Source organism: Cherax quadricarinatus, chromosome 61 (assembly GCF_038502225.1).
Source record: "Cherax quadricarinatus isolate ZL_2023a chromosome 61, ASM3850222v1, whole genome shotgun sequence".
Classification (NCBI taxonomy): Eukaryota; Metazoa; Arthropoda; class Malacostraca; order Decapoda; family Parastacidae; genus Cherax; species Cherax quadricarinatus.
The window spans coordinates 8,296,636-8,313,598 of record NC_091352.1 but is presented as its reverse complement, the minus strand read 5'-3'; the positions used below and the strand labels follow the sequence as shown (position 1 = coordinate 8,313,598).

At 41.8% G+C, this 16,963-nt stretch overlaps 1 protein-coding gene across 2 annotated transcripts in view; it reads right to left on the bottom strand.

Annotated features, from left to right (window-relative positions):
• Positions 1–293: 293 nt before the first annotated feature.
• LOC128699381 (cuticle protein 7) overlaps positions 294–16,963 on the bottom strand; it is a 29,957-nt gene continuing 13,287 nt past the window's right edge. Inside the window, exons 1-4 of one of the 2 annotated variants that reach the window (XM_070098208.1) lie at positions 1,572–1,805; positions 1,128–1,208; positions 602–739; positions 294–507 (exon numbers count right to left, since the gene is read on the bottom strand). In XM_070098208.1, the coding sequence (XP_069954309.1) occupies positions 358–507; positions 602–739; positions 1,128–1,208; positions 1,572–1,790 (588 nt within the window). In that variant the 5' untranslated portion in view covers positions 1,791–1,805 and the 3' untranslated portion in view covers positions 294–357. Of the gene's footprint in view, positions 508–601; positions 740–1,127; positions 1,209–1,571; positions 1,806–16,963 lie in introns of those variants that run through there. The other variant, XM_053792055.2, reaches the window with a different exon arrangement.

Here is a 16,963-nt window from a genome sequence, read left to right as displayed (position 1 = left end):
TTATTTTCTTCAGAATTGCAGATGCTGCAAACTATTGCATTGTTGTCACGTCATCGTTTTTCCATATTTTGTCACCGATGATGTGTACTGGCTTCAGTGTAGCTTCTTTAAGTTTGAATTTACTTACAAAGAAGAGATTACCGTTTTTTTTATTACGATTTTTTATTTACGCAGTATTCAGGGTGAGTTTTCCATGGGATTTACAGTGTAGGTTTTAGTTTTTGTTAATACTTCTCAGAGATATGCATTTTTCTGGTATCCAGGGATTGGGAAAATAAAGATTTAAATTTATTAAAACATGCTTTATTTACACTTATAGGACTAGGAGAGGTAACATGAATATTATTACATCGGCGCTTATTGGTATGATGGCTGGGGTTGGTAAGAGGGTTGGTATTGCTGGGGCTTGAAGGTGACAGCGGGACCATACTCGTGGGGGTACTGAGCCTCGCCCTTGTAGCTCACCTGAGCCTGGTACCCGTTGTAGTGGTCAGCCACGTAGTTCACCTAGTGGGAGTGGGAAAAAATAGATTATTTTATGCATATATAATAATAAAATGTGGTTAATGAAACGTGGAGTTGAACACTCTTGTTGACGTACTGTTTGGATGCGGCCGTCGGGAAGAGCAACATTGTATGAGCCCTTGACAGCGTTGCCATCTGAGTCCTCGTTGTGGCCGAAGTCAGTGCCGGCGTAGTCGTCCTTAACACCGTAGGCGTAGTTGTAAGGGATGGTTTCCTGCAAAAGTGTTGGTGGCTGGTAATTGTACCATGCAATAATTTTTTAAGTATGTTCTCTTAAAGTAAATGTTACCACTCTACCTGTCATTAGTCATTAACGAACCTCTATTTCACTGTCACTAAGACATTATAATAAAAAAAAAGAGGAAGGTAAATTCCACTTTCTTAGATCAAGAGCCCTTCATCAACGCACCCTGCTGCCCCCTTCACTTCAAGGGCTCTCCTCTTTCATCGTCCCCAAGTTTGCTCGTTTTTGCCAGTTATTAAAATTTATTACATTTTTGTGTTTGGACTCTTGTTAGATTGTTTACTGATACAGAAGATAATGCTAAAATATAATGCACACACAGACTTGACTTTAGCGTTGCTTTAGAAGTGTTACTCACATCTTTGTAAACAGGTTGAGCGCCGTAGAGGTCTGAGGGAAGGGCGACTGCTGACCCCAGCACCACCACTAGCGCGGCCACCTGGCGAGAAAGTCGATGTTTACACAGAAGGCTTGAGATACTGACGTTTAAAGGTGCTTGTAACTTCTCAGCACTTTCTACGAGCTTAGCGATGCATCGTGTACGATTATCATGTGATCGTTTCACAGAAAATAGTTTCCCAAACAAAAGGCTCTGAGAGACAAGTTTAGTGCTTTTAAACCAAATGATATGAAGAAAAAATTGCTCTTGTGGCTGAAAAAGTTCTCAGCGAAGTCGTAGATTGAAAAAATGGAAATAGGACGAGGTTTCGGTCTTTCTAGGACCATTATCAAGTCCAGTAAGTGTCGAAACGACATCCAATCTTCCTTTCCAATTTGTGGGTTCATTGTGAAATACCTTTACCTTGAGTAGGAACATCTCAAGACGTTGTTGTTGGTATGGAAGCGAAGGAGCGTGTGATAACGTCTGTGGCAGCGCCTCTCTTATATAGGGAAATGGGCAAGGGGCGGCGCTTCTCTTCTTCAGGACTCCTCTTTCTCTACTTGACCTTTTTTGTAGGCAGCTGTTGGAGATGGGAAGAGAAGGAGAGAATAACAAATATAAGCTGGTATTCAGTGTCATTCTCAGACTACTCTTCAAGTATGCACTCTTCAAGTGGTATAGACATATCCTTTTCTGCCTCCTTGTATGCATTTAGTTGCTGTAATTATAGGTGTTCAGTCTCAGTAATAGTTTGTGTCCAATCTGTATAGTTTATATGTTCATTCTTTCTTTATGGTTCTCATGTTCATTCTTGATGTTTACATGTTCCATTCTTTCTTGATAGTCTTTATGATAGTTTGTGGCAAGTTATCCTGGTGGTCCTTTTTGATAGTTTATAGTGACCAGTCTTTATAGATTGTTGCAAGGCTTAATAGCTTTTCTCAGTCTTATAGTTTGTGTCTAGTCATTAAGGATTACGTTTCTTGTCTTCTGTATATTTTTAGTGTATATTTTTTTTATTTTTGTGCCCAATGATTTTTTTGTAACTTAATGTTCAATTTTATTACTATTGTTGATTAGTGTACTGTTTCCAAAATTGCAGTGTCCACTTGAGCTAAAAGTGTTATCAATTTCTTTAAACTGTTGATAAATCGAGTCTCTGAGACGTTTTTGGTAAAGATGGTTGAATATTAACCATTTCATCCTACAGCAACAGAATAACTACAACACTGCCTCACCTTCCCATCTTTCTTCCTCTCTACCTCTCCCCATTCCTACCTCTTCCTCTTTCCACCATCTTCCCATTTACTTCCTCTCCCAGACCACTTTCAAGAAGCATCTGGCGTATTCGAGTGAGAGAACGGTCGAGTGCCCATCGTCTTTCCTCTCTTGCCCTCCACCTCTTCCTCCTCCTATATTCCTAGTAGCCCTATTCTGCGTGATGGAATGTGCTAGGGAAGCATGGCTAGCTTTGTTCCAACTGTGCAACTATCATATAGATCAGGGGGCAACACAATGCTGAAGTATCCATTTTTTTCTGTTAGAAAAACTATTTTTCTTCAAACCTCAATCCCTATTTCTTTCGTTCCTGTAATGTAATGTTTTTGTCTCTCATTGGTCGTCCTCACGGTGACTTGTGTGGAATTGGAAGTTATTCTTTACATTTGACGCTGTGCCTGTCATTGTTTATTTTGTTTTCGTTGCTTTCCTGCGTATCGTGGCTCGTGTTGCTTTTATTAATTGATGCCTTATAGGCCGGTTTTTGTTGATGGATTTGTCTTTTGGCGAGTGTTGATATGCTCACTTGTCTTGGCAGGGGTCGATTCATTGGTACTGGTCTCGGTGTGCATCTGAGAGGCATGAAACAAAAACAAGTTTCAAAACAAAGACAAAGGCAAAATGGACAATTGACAAGGTAAAATATTTCACTTAGCGATCAAGTTTTTTCACGTCTATAGACTTGAAGAAGCTTGATCTTCAAGCGAATATTTTTTTAATCTAGTGTTCATTTTACCTTTGTCTTCGTTTTTTTTTTATTGGTGTTTGTATGTATGTTAACTGGAGAAGCAGACAAGGTTTCACGACCTTTATGTACAACAAAACTTTGAAAAATATTTCACCAACTAAAGCTAGAATCAGGTTCACAGGTTATACATATATTTTTCTAAGTTTAGAATTCGTAGAAGGACATGAACATACTCAAAATATGAAATGTGTGACAACGTGTGTAATACATAAAACTCACTGACTAACTTTGCATACTTGAAATTTTAAGCAACACTAAGTATAATTTTGGCGTAGTTGTTTAGTTTGAAGAGTGAAAGGCGAGAAAGAAAATGTGTAGGTCAGAGAGCAAATGCCTTAATTAAGCCTAAAGTGGCAGCGACATTTTGTGAGAGGGAGACGTGACAAGGAGGAGGAAGTAAATAAGTAGCAGCGACAGATGTGTGAAACACAAAGGTATGTTTGGGAAGTTAGTCATTGTGGTCACCATCTGTTGTTTTGGGTGATGACACTAGCTGGTTAATCAGAGAGTGGGCGGTAGTAGTAGTTCTTGATGTTCTGTTCTGTTGTAGATTCGCCGGTATAATCGCCCGGCCCGGGCCTTTTCCAAGAGGTGGCCCGGCCTTGGCTCCCTGTGGAGGGAGCGTCTGCCGTGGGAGGAGGTACAAGTCTTCTGGGATCAGCTGTCCCCAGGCCTAGCCCCATTCCTCGCCCCCACGGGGCTCGGAGGGAGAAACTAGGGACCTTGGGCTGCCACAAACCCTGCCCACACAGGGCTCGAAGGGTGTGGCAGCTGCATAGCAGCAGACGATGTCAGGAGGTGCAAAGGGCAGCAAGCACTACAGGATCCTTTTGGAGTCACAACCCAGCTTTGGGTATAAGCCCGAGCCCTGGGGAAGTTCAAGAATGCCTCTTGCTGAACATTAAAATGGTATAAAAGAAGCCTACTGTGTAGGCGAAACGTTTCGAAATAAAGATACCTAACTGTTGCATATGTGTCTTACCTAACAATGCCTCTTGCTGTTTGTGTTATTGCTGCTACTACTACACTTGTCCGTTGCACTCTCTGAGTTCTTGATGGGTACAGGCTGTTGGTTATCTGTTACTTGTCAATGTTTCTGGGAATCTTGGCTCAATCTCATGCTAGACCTTCGAAATTTGAAAGGAAAATTATAAGTGTAATCAGTATGAAAGAAGAAATGTTTACAGAATTACCAGCCCGTAGATGTTCATGCCACAGTATGTAAAGACGAGCAACGTTGTCAATACAAAATATTTAACAAGCGTCCATTTCACACGAACCTGACTGCGGTAGTGCCTCTCTGGGTAGTTGCTGTCTACCAACGTCTCCTATCAGTGTAAGGACTCAGAAATTTTCATATTTTCACATCAGCTTTCTGCTCTCCTATTATGTGAGCCTTAAAAAGTGGGAACAGAGGCTAGCCATATTTCCCAGCCATATTCCATCATAGAAGATGAGTTACGTACATGAAATATGTCATACTTGAAACCCATGGGAAACTTCAGTAGAGCGAAAAGCATTTCGTCAAGTATTCTAATATGAGCTTAGTAGCTACAGCAGCTTCGGCGATTGTTTCAGCATAATTACGCTTTTAATTATGTGAGAAAATTTGAAAGCAAGACTTGCCTACAAGTCTAGTAGTAATACTGTGTAGAGCAAACCTTAATTTGTTTACAGCGAAACGTCGTCCGTAAATAAAATTTTGCTGTGCACACATCGTCTCTACCGTACGTGGAAATTAACATCCCTCAGGATGGTGGAAGGAAGTAGTGGTGAGTAAAAGGTGTTGAAGTACTGACTTGTGGAGTGGTAGAGTGGTAGTTAGAGGTGGAGAGAGAGTGTAGGACAGGTAGTAGGGACTTCGGTTAAAGTTTAACGGGTGGAAGATAAGGGAAAAAAGACGTGGTATGGTGTGTAACGGACTAAGTTAGAGAATAGTGGAGAGCATGGAGGGTAGGCGGTAGCTAGTTCCCTCCTACCTGCAGTATCGAGTGGAAACAGTCACTGTGTGAGGCTGTGGAACAGAACTAATAAATATAACGAAGCGGTGCGAACACATTGTGGAAGCTTCCGTCATTAGCAGTGACCAGCACCAGTCATCTCCACACCAGCAGTCGTCGTCGTCCTGTCCTTTGCCCTTACCCCCCCTCCCCCACACATACATACACCTTCAGTTCCTGTATTTTTTTGTATTATCTATTCCTATTCTTTGATTGAAATGGGGAGGACATGACCTCGTTCGTTTAATTTCAGCGCTGTATGGTCCCAACGAGTTAGCATTTTTAAGAATATAATAGTAGAGGAGCACTGCAACAACTCTACTGATCCATGCTAGGCAAGTTTTTCTCATAAATAAAATAAAATCAATACCATAATGGGAAAAATATGCATTTTTTTTTTCAAAATCTTGGACATCATTATCACTTATTTTAGGAGAAAAATATGTGCATCTTTCTGAGTTGTAAATTATTCCATCATTCTTTTATATATAGAGAAATCGTTATTTTTTTTATTTTAGTATTCTGCTGGATGAAATCAGAGGCATTTGTGGGGGGGGGGGATGGAGGAGTGGAAGGTGTATGGGAGAATGATTTAGGTGACGCTGATTGAGCGGATGACTTGTCGATACTTTCATTTCTCTTTTATTTTGTGGTTAACGAATAACAGCTATAAACACGTTTTTTTGATAGTGAAGTTTATATCACCGTCGGTAAGGTAACCATCCTATACAACCGTTGTTTTGACTTTGGAGTAATTTGCCTAAACGATGTTTATGGAAAAAGTTTTGTTGCCCTAGGAGCAAAAACGATAGCTTTATGTTAGGAAATTGCTGTGCTAAATGGTATTGTTTGTAATCGTAGTTGCTCTTGCATATCGTGCGTGCGTGTGTCTGTGTCTGTTTACCTACTGACTACCAGTGGTTATACGAATATTGGTAATACAGTGGTAGAGTACACAGTGTGTAAATTTGGGTTATGATATATTAAGACGTTTCGTCCACTAGGGACTTTTCACACAGTGAACACATACACGTTATATAAGAGTAGTAGAGGTAAGCTCGTGGCGCTTCGTTTTTAATGGTTAATTTTTTTTAAAAAACATTACAAGAGTAATTGCACTTAAAAATTCTTGGAGCTCATCCTACTGGTTAATTATGAGGTGTCTCTCCCTTCATACTGTAAATGCTTTTCAGACGTACAGAGTTCAGTCAGGCTGTAAACTCCGCATAATCACAGCCTTCATTCAGTACATTTTGCGAGCCGTACCGACCGCGTACGGCGAATGCATATCCCATATACCAAGTTACCGATAGTAATTAAATATCGTATAATAGTGAATTTGGGTCAAGCGGATTATATTTTGCGTGAATTTTGTTTTGAAATACTCTTCCCGTTCCTCGGGTCAAACCTGACTGCCCTCCATTTTCCCGGCGTTGTATGAGCCTTTTGATTTCATCACTCTGATAACTATAATAGAGAAGACTGTAGCGGTAGTATATATAGTTTTGTAACAGCAGAATTACTACACTTATCAAGGAAGCACTTATGGTGTATCCTTATTATATCTTGTGAATGTCAGGTTTAAAGGTTTAAAAGACCCTCACCTCTAAATGTTGTGGGTGGGGACCTTCACCCATCCCTGTTGTGGGTGGGGACCTTCACCCATCCCTGTTGTGGGTGGGGACCTTCACCCATCCCTGTTGTTGGTGGGGACCTTCACCCATCCCTGTTGTTGGTGGGGACCTTCACCCATCCCTGTTGTTGGTGGGGACCTTCACCCATCCCTGTTGTTGGTGGGGACCTTCACCCATCCCTGTTGTTGGTGGGGACCTTCACCCATCCCTGTTGTGGGTGGGGACCTTCACCCATCCCTGTTGTGGGTGGGGACCTTCACCCATCCCTGTTGTGGGTGGGGACCTTCACCCATCCCTGCTGTGGGTGGGGACCTTCACCCATCCCTGCTGTGGGTGGGGACCTTCACCCATCCCTGTTGTGGGTGGGGACCTTCACCCATCCCTGTTGTGGGTGGGGACCTTCACCCATCCCTGTTGTGGGTGGGGACCTTCACCCATCCCTGTTGTGGGTGGGGACCTTCACCCATCCCTGTTGTGGGTGGGGACCTTCACCCATCCCTGTTGTTGGTGGGGACCTTCACCCATCCCTGTTGTTGGTGGGGACCTTCACCCATCCCTGTTGTGGGTGGGGACCTTCACCCATCCCTGTTGTGGGTGGGGACCTTCACCCATCCCTGTTGTGTGCGGGGACCTTCATCCATCCCTGTTGTGTGCGGGGACCTTCATCCATCCCTGTTGTGTGCGGGGACCTTCACCCATCCCTGTTGTGGGTGGGGACCTTCACCCATCCCTGTTGTGTGCGGGGACCTTCACCCATCCCTGTTGTGTGCGGGGACCTTCACCCATCCCTGTTGTGTACGGGGACCTTCACCCATCCCTGTTGTGTGAGGGGACCTTCACCATCCCTGTTGTGTGCGGGGACCTTCACCATCTCTGTTGTGTGCGGGGACCTTCACCATCTCTGTTGTGTGCGGGGACCTTCACCCATCCCTGTTGTGTGCAGGAACCTTCACCCATCCCTGTTGTGGGTGGGGACCTTCACCCATCCCTGTTGTGTGCGGGGACCTTCACCCATCCCTGTTGTGTGCGGGGACCTTCACCCATCCCTGTTGTGTGCGGGGACCTTCACCCATCTCTGTTGTGTGCGGGGACCTTCACCCATCCCTGTTGTTGGTGGGGACCTTCACCCATCCCTGTTGTGGGTGGGGACCATCACCCATCCCTGTTGTGTGCGGGGACCTTCACCCATCCCTGTTGTGTGCGGGGACCTTCACCCATCCCTGTTGTGGGTGGGGACCTTCACCTATCCCTGTTGTGGGTGGGGATCTTCACCCATCCCTGTTGTGGGTGGGGACCTTCACCTATCGCTGTTGTGGGTGGGGACCTTCACCTATCCCTGTTGTGTGCGGGGACCTTCATCCATCCCTGTTGTGTGCGGGGACCTTCATCCATCCCTGTTGTGTGCTGGGACCTTCATCCATCCCTGTTGTGTGCTGGGACCTTCATCCATCCCTGTTGTGTGCTGGGACCTTCACCCATCCCTGTTGTGTGCTGGGACCTTCACCCATCCCTGTTGTGTGCTGGGACCTTCACCCATCCCTGTTGTGTGCTGGGACCTTCACCCATCCCTGTTGTGGGTGGGGACCTTCACCCATCCCTGTTGTGGGTGGGGACCTTCACCCATCCCTGTTGTGTGCTGGGACCTTCACCCATCCCTGTTGTGTGCTGGGACCTTCACCCATCCCTGTTGTGTGCTGGGACCTTCACCCATCCCTGTTATGCTGGGACCTTCACCCATCCCTGTTGTGTGCTGGAACCTTCACCCATCCCTGTTGTGGGTGGGGACCTTCACCTATCCCTGTTGTGTGCTGGAACCTTCACCCATCCCTGTTGTGGGTGGGGACCTTCACCTATCCCTGTTGTGTGCTGGAACCTTCACCCATCCCTGTTATGGGTTGGGACCTTCACCCATCCCTGTTGTGGGTGTGGTGACCTTCACCTTTCCCTCTTGTGGGTGGGGAAAAATTCATGCTTTAAAAACTGCGTTTGAGTGTGGTGGGTCCGTCCATGGTTTATAACGAGTGCGTCATGACGAGAGCCACGCACCACTCACTTTTCTCACCACCCGCTGTACATATTTCCCACCACTCGCTCCACATACTTCACATTTGCTAAAGTAAGATATACTGTACAAAGTACTTCATAGTCACAGACATGTCATGCTATTTAATATGTCTTAAAACAATAAATCAGTCCCCTTCTGAAGAGACAACCACGGAACAATTGATAGGTTAAAATAAATATATATATATATATATATATATATATATATATATATATATATATATATATATATATATATATATATATATATATATATATATATATATATATTCTACGTAGTAGGTTGGTAGACAGCAACCGCCCAGGGAGGTACTACCGTCCTGCCAAGTGAATGTAAAACGAAAGCCTGTAATTGTTTTACATGATGGTAGGATTGCTGGTGTCTTTTGTCTGTCTCATAAATATGCAAGATAACAGGTACGTCTTGCTACTTCTACTTACACTTAGGTCACACTACACATACGTGTACAAGCATATATATACACACCTCTCTGGGTTTTCTTCTGTTTTCTTTCTAATTCTTGTTCTTGTTTATTTCCTCTTATCTCCATGGGGAAGTGGAACAGAATTCTTCCTCTGTAAGCCATGCGTGTCGTAAGTGGCGACTAAAATGCCGGGAGTAAGAGGCTGGTAACCTCTTCTGTATATATTACTAAATTTAAAAGGAGAAACTTTAGTTTTTTATTTTGGGCCACCCTACCTCGGTGGGATACGGCTGGTACGTTGAAAGAAAAGATATATATATATATATATATATATATATATATATATATATATATATATATATATATATATATATATATATATATATATATATATATATGCAATAAGATCACAGTAAACAGGTGATTTCAAAATATGCAAAACAACCACTCTGAAAGAATAGAGAAATTCCAAGCGCTTTCGTGACTACTCACATTCTCAAGGAACTATGAAAGTTCCTTGATAATCTATATATATATATATATATATATATATATATATATATAGATAGATATATATATATATATATATAGGTTCGAGTCTCCTTCAGCCAGAGATCAGTGTTTGTGTATATTTCGCCTGCTCTCGCGAATTCCTTGCAATGTTCAAATCTCTAGTAAGGCTGATGCATGCAGGGGGATGAGATGAAAAGCTGTAAGCCTTCTCCCTGAAAGCTGGCTGCCTTGGATCAAACGTGTAGCGCATGCTACACGCCAAGGTATTGTCCAGTGTGGGTAGATTGGTAAAGCACTGCGTACCTTGTCGTAAGGTTCGTAGGTTCGAGTCTCCTTCAGCCCGAGATCAGTGTTTGTGTATATTTCGCCTGCTCTCGCGAATTCCTTGCGCGCGCGCACACACACACACACACACACACACACACACATATATATATATATATATATATATATATATATATATATATATATATATATATATATATATATATATATATATATATATATATATATATATATATATTGTGCCGAATAGGTAAAACTGGTCAATTAGCAAGAACTCATTTGAAATTAAATCTTTCCTAAAAAATTTCCTCTTATACGTTTAAAGATATATTTTTTATTTATGTTAATTTAAAATCAATTATTTTGTACTAAAAGAACCTTAGACAACTCACCTAACCTTATTATAACAAGCGCAATTTAATTTAGCCTAATCCCACTAAATATATTTTAGATAAGTTTACAATAAGTTAATAGTAAACAATTAAATATATTTTTTTCATAAGGTTCAGAATGATTTTTGCGAAATTATTGCAGACACAAATTTTCGCTTGCCTTATTCGGCAAGAAGAGCGTTGCTATTTAAACCAAAATCGCAAGTTTTACTTATCCCGCACGACATTGTGAGTAAGTTCTTCTACCAACTTGTGTGTTTGATTGATTTTGTATTAATTGGACAGTTACAATGGGATTTCATGATTAAATTACATTCAGAGATGAAACAGGGCGGGTGTGTGGGCACCAACCCAGGAGCTGAAGTCTGAAACTCATTGCTCTGAATACTGAGGTACTGAAGGTACATGAAGGAAGGGGACGAATGTTGCTTGCTTTTATTTATTCATTGCCGGTTAGCGAAGTGATAGAGGCAAGATCCATATATAGCTTCAAGAATAGGTATGATAAGGCTAATGCAGATAGGATAGAATGAACCCAGTAGCAGCCAGCATGAGGTGGGGCCAGGAGCGGAGACTCGACCCCTGCATTCACAAATAGGTGAGCGTTCACTATGTAGGTTACAGCAGACTACATAGACGTTCTGCGTATTGCTTGGGTGTGTTTCCAGGGTGAGGCCACTACAGCCATTCTCTTGTGTTTACTAGACGGTCTCGTGTAATGTTAGAGGCCACGGATGATCGACCATAAATAACAGGAGTAAACAGTAAGACGCACTGAGATCTCTTACACCACTGTAAGCACTGGTCTCTGACAATAACACATCGCTGTTCATATTTACGCTATCAAGGTCATGTAGTTTGACGTCTTGAGCAACTCGAATAATGCCTTGAGGCACCCACAGTCTTGTTCTCTCTTGATGCACTAAGCTGTCGCTGTGCTAGTATGTTTTGGTTATGGGGCTGTACGATGTTGTGGTTGCGATTTTATGTTGTGGTTGAGGCACTATCTCTCTATATTCTGGTTGTAGTGGTATGCGATGGTTGTGGTACTGTGGGGGTATGTTGTGATTGTTGAACTGTGTTTATATATTGTGGTTGTGGGACTGGTGGTGTGATGTAGCACAGTGGTGGCATGTTGTAGCACTATGGTGTGGCTCTGTGGCGGTATGTTGTGGCTCTTTGGTGCTATGTTGTAGCATTTTGTTAGTGTATCACTGTCATAACATTGGGTATGTGTGTGTGACGTTGTGTAGGCATGCTAAACTTGAGGTGAAAATGCTTTTAAACTTGCGTTATGGCACGGTACTGATAGTGAGATTGTACTTTCCTAGTTATTTTCCAGATAGATTCATAGTGCTTGACTACTATCGACCGCTCCAGGGACCGATCATACCAATTCTTGAAACTGTGTATGGTGTGTACCTCTTATCTCTTTTGGTTCTTACAGCTTAGCCATCACCCTGGCTCATATACACCTTTAGAGGCGGACATAAACGCAGTGTAATGGGGTATATTTGTTGACAACGTTTTGTTCATGCAGTGTGCCACTTCAAGCCCTGAAAAAGCCCACTGCTTGAGCGAAACGTTGTAAATAAAGGATCTCGTTGCAGTGCGTTTTTCTTTGTTTCCATCGTGTCGGTATTTTATACTACTACTATCCATGATTTCTTTATGGTTGATAAAGTGCCGGCGCCACAGACGCAGCGATAGGAGGCTCAAGGTAAGTTGCTCATGACCCAAATATTTCTTTAAGGTTCGTGGAAACAGTTCTTAGCTAGTTTTGCATACGCTGTTGAGGTTATGGGTTGAAATGTATTTATGATGACAAAGTCTGTGTGGTACTGCAGGTTGTGACACTGCTGGTACACTTAAGCTTAAGTATTGAGGTTTGTTGGTGTAAACTCTACCCCAGTGTTACAGCACTGTGCTCTTAGAAAAATCAGCTCACTTGAACATTAAAGTTCATTTTTCTGTTGCATTTTCAAATTTAGCAATACATTACTATCAATATTAAGTACTGTGTTAGGTTAAATTTCACTCGACATAGGAGTAAATTCACAATCAACTATGTAATTTCCACAGGCCATAAATATTGACAGTGTGGGCGCATTGTTTAACATTGGGTAAGCAGTTCCACCACCACTGGACTCGAGCAGTTGGCTCTTCATCGTAGGCATGAATATGCTGTTTCTTATCACATACTGACGTGCTCTTCGACACGTTGAAGGCGCGGCCAGCTGAATATACCGTTGCAGTGTTTTTTGCTTAAGTTATTGTGTGTTGCAGACTGTTAATCTCTTCTCCCTGTGTGTTATTATTTCTGTACAATACTCCTTCGAGTTGACAGGGATATATAGTATGAATAATAATTATAATGTGTATAATAGTATGTTATTAATAATAATAAGTAGTAAAATATAACCATAATGCTGATGTCTTAAGAGGTGAGTTTGCAAATACTTGTATATTTGGTGAAATTTAATTAGAACTTTTCGAATTTGTTTTGTCGTTTTGATCTCAGTTTTTCTGTTTTACATTTATACATGTATTTTTTAACGTTAGATAGGTTCGTTAACCATGTAAATGTTTGTGCACCTTGATTAGACGGAGTTCAGGTTGGTTGCACTCCTTTGAATAACATCACCTTGATATATTTAGGGAAAAGCTGTTCCAGCCTCCTTAACACACTCTCTCTCTCTCTCTCTCTCTCTCTCTCTAACCACAAGTGAGTACACAAATTTAGACCGAGATAGTAGGGAAGGATGGAAGTAGGCTATAGGAGAGATGGTAAGGATTATCGGAAGTAGAATATTATAAGAAGGGTAGGAAGGAACAGGGTATAGGTAGGTAGGTAGAGTGTGCTGAGCTTTCTTTCACACCGTAAAGCAGTATTGTGGACGGTATATTTGCCAAGAATTCACGAAATATAAATATGACAGTTGCCAGCATGCATAGCTCTGTACGATAGTTTGTCCTTTTCAGGGCTATAAGTGAAATCAACGTAATTTCAACTTATAGTGAAAAATTAACTTAAGAGAAAATGCAACAATTGGAAAAATTGCATTTAAAATGCATATAAAAATATATATATAAATATATTGAAATGTAACTCCTAGGAAGAAAAATAGACGAAAAAATAATCAAAAGTGAAATACGAATATTTGAAATAAAAAGCGAAGAGTCAGTTACGTGAAAGTTAACATTCTGAGAGACTGGAAATGAATGGTAATGAAATACTGATGTAATGTTGCTTATTACCATCATCACTTTGTTGCTTATTACCATCATCACTTCTACAGACAATTCTATACCCCTTCCTTAACTTCCACCACTCAATTTTTTTTTCCTCATCCTCCCGTCACCTCCAGTTCTTTCATCCTCACTCCATTCATTGCCACCATTTTCAACCTCTCCTCTCATTTCCATTCCTCTTAATCTCTCTCCTACCCTCCGTACCACCTCTCACTCTCTCTCCTCCGTATTTCCAGTTGTGTATCGTGCCCTGCGCTTGTCACTCCCTCACCACTCCTAGGTAATGAGACTGGCACTCCCTCACCACTCCTAGGTAATGAGACTGGCACTGCCTCAACACTCCTAGGTAATGAGACTGGCACTGCCTCACCACTCCTAGGTAATGAGTCTGGCACTGCCTCACCACTCCTAGGTAATGAGACTGGCACTGCCTCACCACTCCTAGGTAATGAGTCTGGCACTGCCTCACCACTCCTAGGTAATGAGTCTGGCACTGCCTCAACACTCCTAGGTAATGAGGCTGGCACTGCCTCAACACTCCTAGGTAATGAGTCTGGCACTGCCTCACCACTCCTAGGTAATGAGACTGGCACTGCCTCACCACTCCTAGGTAATGAGACTGGCACTGCCTCACCACTCCTAGGTAATGAGACTGGCACTGCCTCACCACTCCTAGGTAATGAGTCTGGCACTGCCTCACCACTCCTAGGTAATGAGTCTGGCACTGCCTCACCACTCCTAGGTAATGAGACTGGCACTGCCTCACCACTCCTAGGCAATGAGACTGGCACTGCCTCACCACTCCTAGGCAATGAGACTGGCACTGCCTCACCACTCCTAGGTAATGAGACTGGCACTGCCTCACCTTGACACCCCGCAAGTGCCTGAACATTTAGTAGAATTTTTTACGTGATGTAAACTGACCTTTACCGTACATAATATAACAATCAGCAGAAATATAAACGTTGATCTTGATGATGTAAATAAACGGTTTAAAAAACCAACAGGTTGAAGAATGAGAGACACTTGCGCGACATCTGGGAATCTTTGTTACGGAAACGTTTCACCAGTTAGTGGCTTCAGTCTGTTACAGAGAAGAACAGTGGAAGATGGGGAGTTCGAGATAATCAGTCCCCGTAATGGATCAAAGAAGCCACTGGCTGGCGAAACGTTTCCGTAATAAAGATTCCCAAATGTTGCACAAGTGTTTTTATTCTTCATTCCTCTTGATGTTTATATAGATCGATATGAGGGACCTCTATAAAGGAGGTCCCGCTTCGAGTCACACCATGCTCTTACCTGTGAATTACCTGCAACCAATGTCGAGGGTTCGTACATCCTGGCGTCCCGACCTGAGGCCAGGAGCTGTGATCTGTTTCGAGAGTTTTCCTATTCTCGCTGCCCGTCCTGGGGCCAGGCCTGCTTGTTGATTGCCAAGTCAACCAGGCTGTTGTTAATAACAGTCCGCCACCGCAACCCTTTCCATCACCACTTGAGTAATGATCGTGCAGATTTCTGCGTTTTCTGATTCTTCTCAGCTACCGCGTTGCCAAACGTAGCATCTTTTTTTTAATGTATTCATTTGTTATTAATGTGTATATATGCTAAAATAACGTAAAATATAGAAACAGTATTTGTTAATATCCAGGAAACGTTAAGAAATTAACCACAGGAACCTCGTAAAAAACGACGCAGTAAAACGAGGAAAGGTTGGCGATTAATTGCATTTGTTTTTCTTAAGTTTGTTTTGTCTCTTCCACAGGTACGTATGATAGGAGGAGGAGAGAGGGTAAGAGAAATACAATTATTTAGATGTGAGAGGTGGCCATAAAATTTAACTGAAAGATATAAAGCGGCGAATTATGTTAATAGCTTCGTATTTCTGTTGAGGATAATGGTTAAAACATTCGCCAAAAAAAATAAATTATCCATTTAGAATAGTTTACATTTTTTTGTAATATGAATTCACTCATTATTTTCGATACAATGTAAAATAAACATTCATTAAATGTATACCTGGTATATATAGAAAATATGACTGTACTTGTAAAATCGTAATTTGTTTAAAGACAGATTCAAGTTTTTGGGCCGGTTTCAGAAATGGTCTTTTAATTTCGTACTCTGTATACATATGCAGCCTCGTGGCCAGGTGTAGAAAATGTCAATGTTTGCATGTTTTTACTATAGGCTTTAATACATTGTGGGGACATTCTTAGTGTTGGGCGTTGTAATAATTCCGTCATAACATATATACACACCAACAGTGTGTGTGTATATGTTACGATGTTACATTTTTGGAATACCCGATTGTATAGGATACCTCGATTTTGAGGACATCTTCGGTGCGCAGATACCGTATATGATAGTTCCATTTTGGGAATAAACGATAGATTTGTTTCCCTGTCATATTCCATCATACAGGATGGGTTTCATACATAAAGTAATGAATTCTGTCAGCCTGAGCTGGGAGACTTCTGTGGGGCGGTGAGGATATCGAAAGAGTGAGCGAGAAGGTAGAGAGAAGCTTAAAATTGGTGATTATTATTTTTTTTTTTTTAAGAATGATCTCATTTTTGTAGGGATGTACCGAGTCGACCGAATATAGCTTCGATGATCGCCGTAATGCAGTCTAATCATAGTTAAATGGAGAAGAGACTAAAAGACATAAATCAGTGATATAGTCTTAGTTAATAGTAGTTTTTACTAGCATAATTAAGGAAAATATAATTAGTATATTTATACAAAATATTAAACGCTGTTTATTCAGAATATTAATGTGCTAATTATGCAGAATGTTCGTTAACACTGGGGCTTATCTATTTTTTAAATGCTAATGGTTCCAAAGATAATCGCCTCCGTTGCCCGGTCTCCAACCAGACCTAAATTGGAATGGAAATATTACCGACTTATGAGTTATTCAGAAAGGCACAGGAAAGTAAAGCACATACTGAATGTAACTTGAATTTAATAAAGTTTACGTGCCAACTTACATGTTCATGAGAAAACGGAAACCAGTTTTTTTTAACATGTTATCGGTTTCTGTTTCAGACTTACATGATTGAGCTGTAGTATTGGCGAGAGGGGACTGAAGACCTCCACAATCTTCCCCAGCGCCCAAAAAAATAATAATTATTCAGCTTCCAGACAAATCTCCTCGACCCCCCAGTCAGATTGCCACCCCTAAGCCTCTTATATAATATGAAATTCAGGAGCCGGCACTG